This window comes from Perkinsus marinus (genome assembly GCF_000006405.1).
Source record: "Perkinsus marinus ATCC 50983 genomic scaffold scf_1104296971626, whole genome shotgun sequence".
Classification (NCBI taxonomy): Eukaryota; Perkinsozoa; order Perkinsida; family Perkinsidae; genus Perkinsus; species Perkinsus marinus.
Genome location: NW_003202054.1, coordinates 1 through 1,925, shown reverse-complemented (window position 1 = coordinate 1,925; position 1,925 = coordinate 1). Strand labels below are relative to the sequence as shown.

The 1,925-nt window shown below is 52.6% G+C and overlaps 1 protein-coding gene across 1 annotated transcript; it reads right to left on the bottom strand.

Annotated features, from left to right (window-relative positions):
- Nucleotides 1–88: 88 nt before the first annotated feature.
- On the bottom strand, nt 89–1,746 carry Pmar_PMAR018442 (hypothetical protein; the record flags this gene model as incomplete). The annotated part of the gene is made up of 9 exons (XM_002766817.1): nt 89–143; nt 192–372; nt 418–554; nt 602–703; nt 768–992; nt 1,040–1,183; nt 1,229–1,398; nt 1,443–1,577; nt 1,623–1,746. Coding segments are annotated over 9 exons (1,273 nt in total), but the record flags the coding sequence as incomplete, so codon positions are not given.
- Between the last annotated feature and the right edge of the window lie 179 nt (nt 1,747–1,925).

Below are 1,925 nucleotides of genomic sequence, written 5' to 3'. Positions count from 1 at the left end.
ATAGAGTAATGACATTCGTACCGTGATAGCTGCATCGCTCCGCTTGCCGGTATCTGTCGCCAGTTTGAGTATCTCAGCCAACTTCACCTTAGCCCGACCAACGTCCACCAGGGCCGTACACCGGGCCAATAACTCCGATGCCCCTGGATAAACGCAGCAGTACTAAAGAGGGCCAAGTGACAGCAGCATACCGACCATCGTTGGTATCCTTATTAGAGGTCCATGCCTTGCCAGCATAAACCAAGGCCTCGGAGAGCATAGTGGACGCTAGGCTACCGATCGATTGGCCCTTCACCTTGTCGGAGAAGTCCTCACTAGGTCGCCAAATTACATCATGCTCCATAGCGACTTTCACTGGAGCACTATAGTCACCTGAAGAGAAGACTCCCAGTTCCACACTGGGAGACGACTGCCTACCCTCCTGTGTGAGGTGGTCAACGTCCATGAAGACATTCGCAAGATGACGTCCAAGTCGCTGGGCTTGCTCAGCTGCAGTGGCGTATATATCACGCTTACTAAAGGCAGATTCCGCCTCTTTATTAGCCGATGCCGACCTAAAGCGGTCCCTCTGTTATTAGCGTGTACGTCACATTAGCAGTACTTGGCAGCCCTATCAAGGTGACGTATGGCTCTATAAGTACACTGGTATCTCTCGATAGAGTCACTTCCCACATGTGGGCCAGTAGCTAGTGCTAGCCATAATCTGAGGCGGAGTCGGGCATCATCATCACCATCATCACAGGAGTACTGCGGCCTACTACTACTACCTTGCCAAGTTCACTAGTGGTACCATAACATTCAACTTGTCTCCAGCAGCAACAAACTCGCTGTATGATTCACAGAAGGCGTCCACGGCTAATGCTACCACAACAGTGTCATCCGCTGAGCCGGACCGCAGCAACTGAGTCAACTGGGCTAGATGGATACAGCCTAACTCGTTGATAGTGCTGGCTAGCTGAGCTCGACCACTCCGACGGAAATCGTCAGTACGCCTGACATTGGAATCAGAACACTACCCTCACACTGCTACGAGACTCACTTTTGTCGGCGTTTGTGTTCCCGTTGAGGGGCATTCGCTGTTTTCAAGGCGCGAGTTAGGTACTCGATAGTGAGCCGGAGGAACCCAGCTGGCGTGCCGTCTATAGTCAGCTTTCTACGGCACCTGTCGTTTACTACAATGTGCCTGATAGACAACGTCGGCACAGTCGATGACACACAACTGCATCACTTGAGCCAGTCTTTGCTGAGCCCCGCAGCCTCTAATGTGCCGTCAGTGAAGGCTGCAGTCCCCGCCAAGAGCTCCACATAAACCTCACTGGTCATCCCCAGCTGCATCGGAGATTCCCCAAGTACGGTCAGGTCATGCTCTACTATCTCAAGAGCAGCACTACTCGACATCTGAGCACGACACAGCTGCCAATTTCGTGGCGCGTGACTATTACCATAGATATCTGTTGGGGTGATATCCCACAGTTGGCCATGGAATGCAGTCTATGGGCCATAACTCGACACAGGTCTCGCTCTACATTCCAACACTCCACTGCTCTCCTCTGTGGGTCCACCTTCAATAGTGATACCTGATGTGGAGTTACTCTCTACCTCGCTCTTGACAATGGCAAGACCTCAGCCGCGGCCAACCATTGCAGAAGCCATAGTTGCCAGGCTATCGAATGACGGAGACGCTCATCACTGTGCTTGGGGCCGACATCGTCATCACCATCCCCAGCAGTACTAGTCAACCGACACCTGCAAGTGTTCATCCCAAGTGCTCCTATGTATCGTGTTATTACCATTTCTGGTAGAGCGGGACCATGACATGCTCGACAGCACGGACCGTCGTGAAGGCGAAAGACACATACAGTTGCACGCCCAGGTGGGGAGCTCCTCCTCTGGATCCATCGTCACGATAGCTACTACTGCTCGTC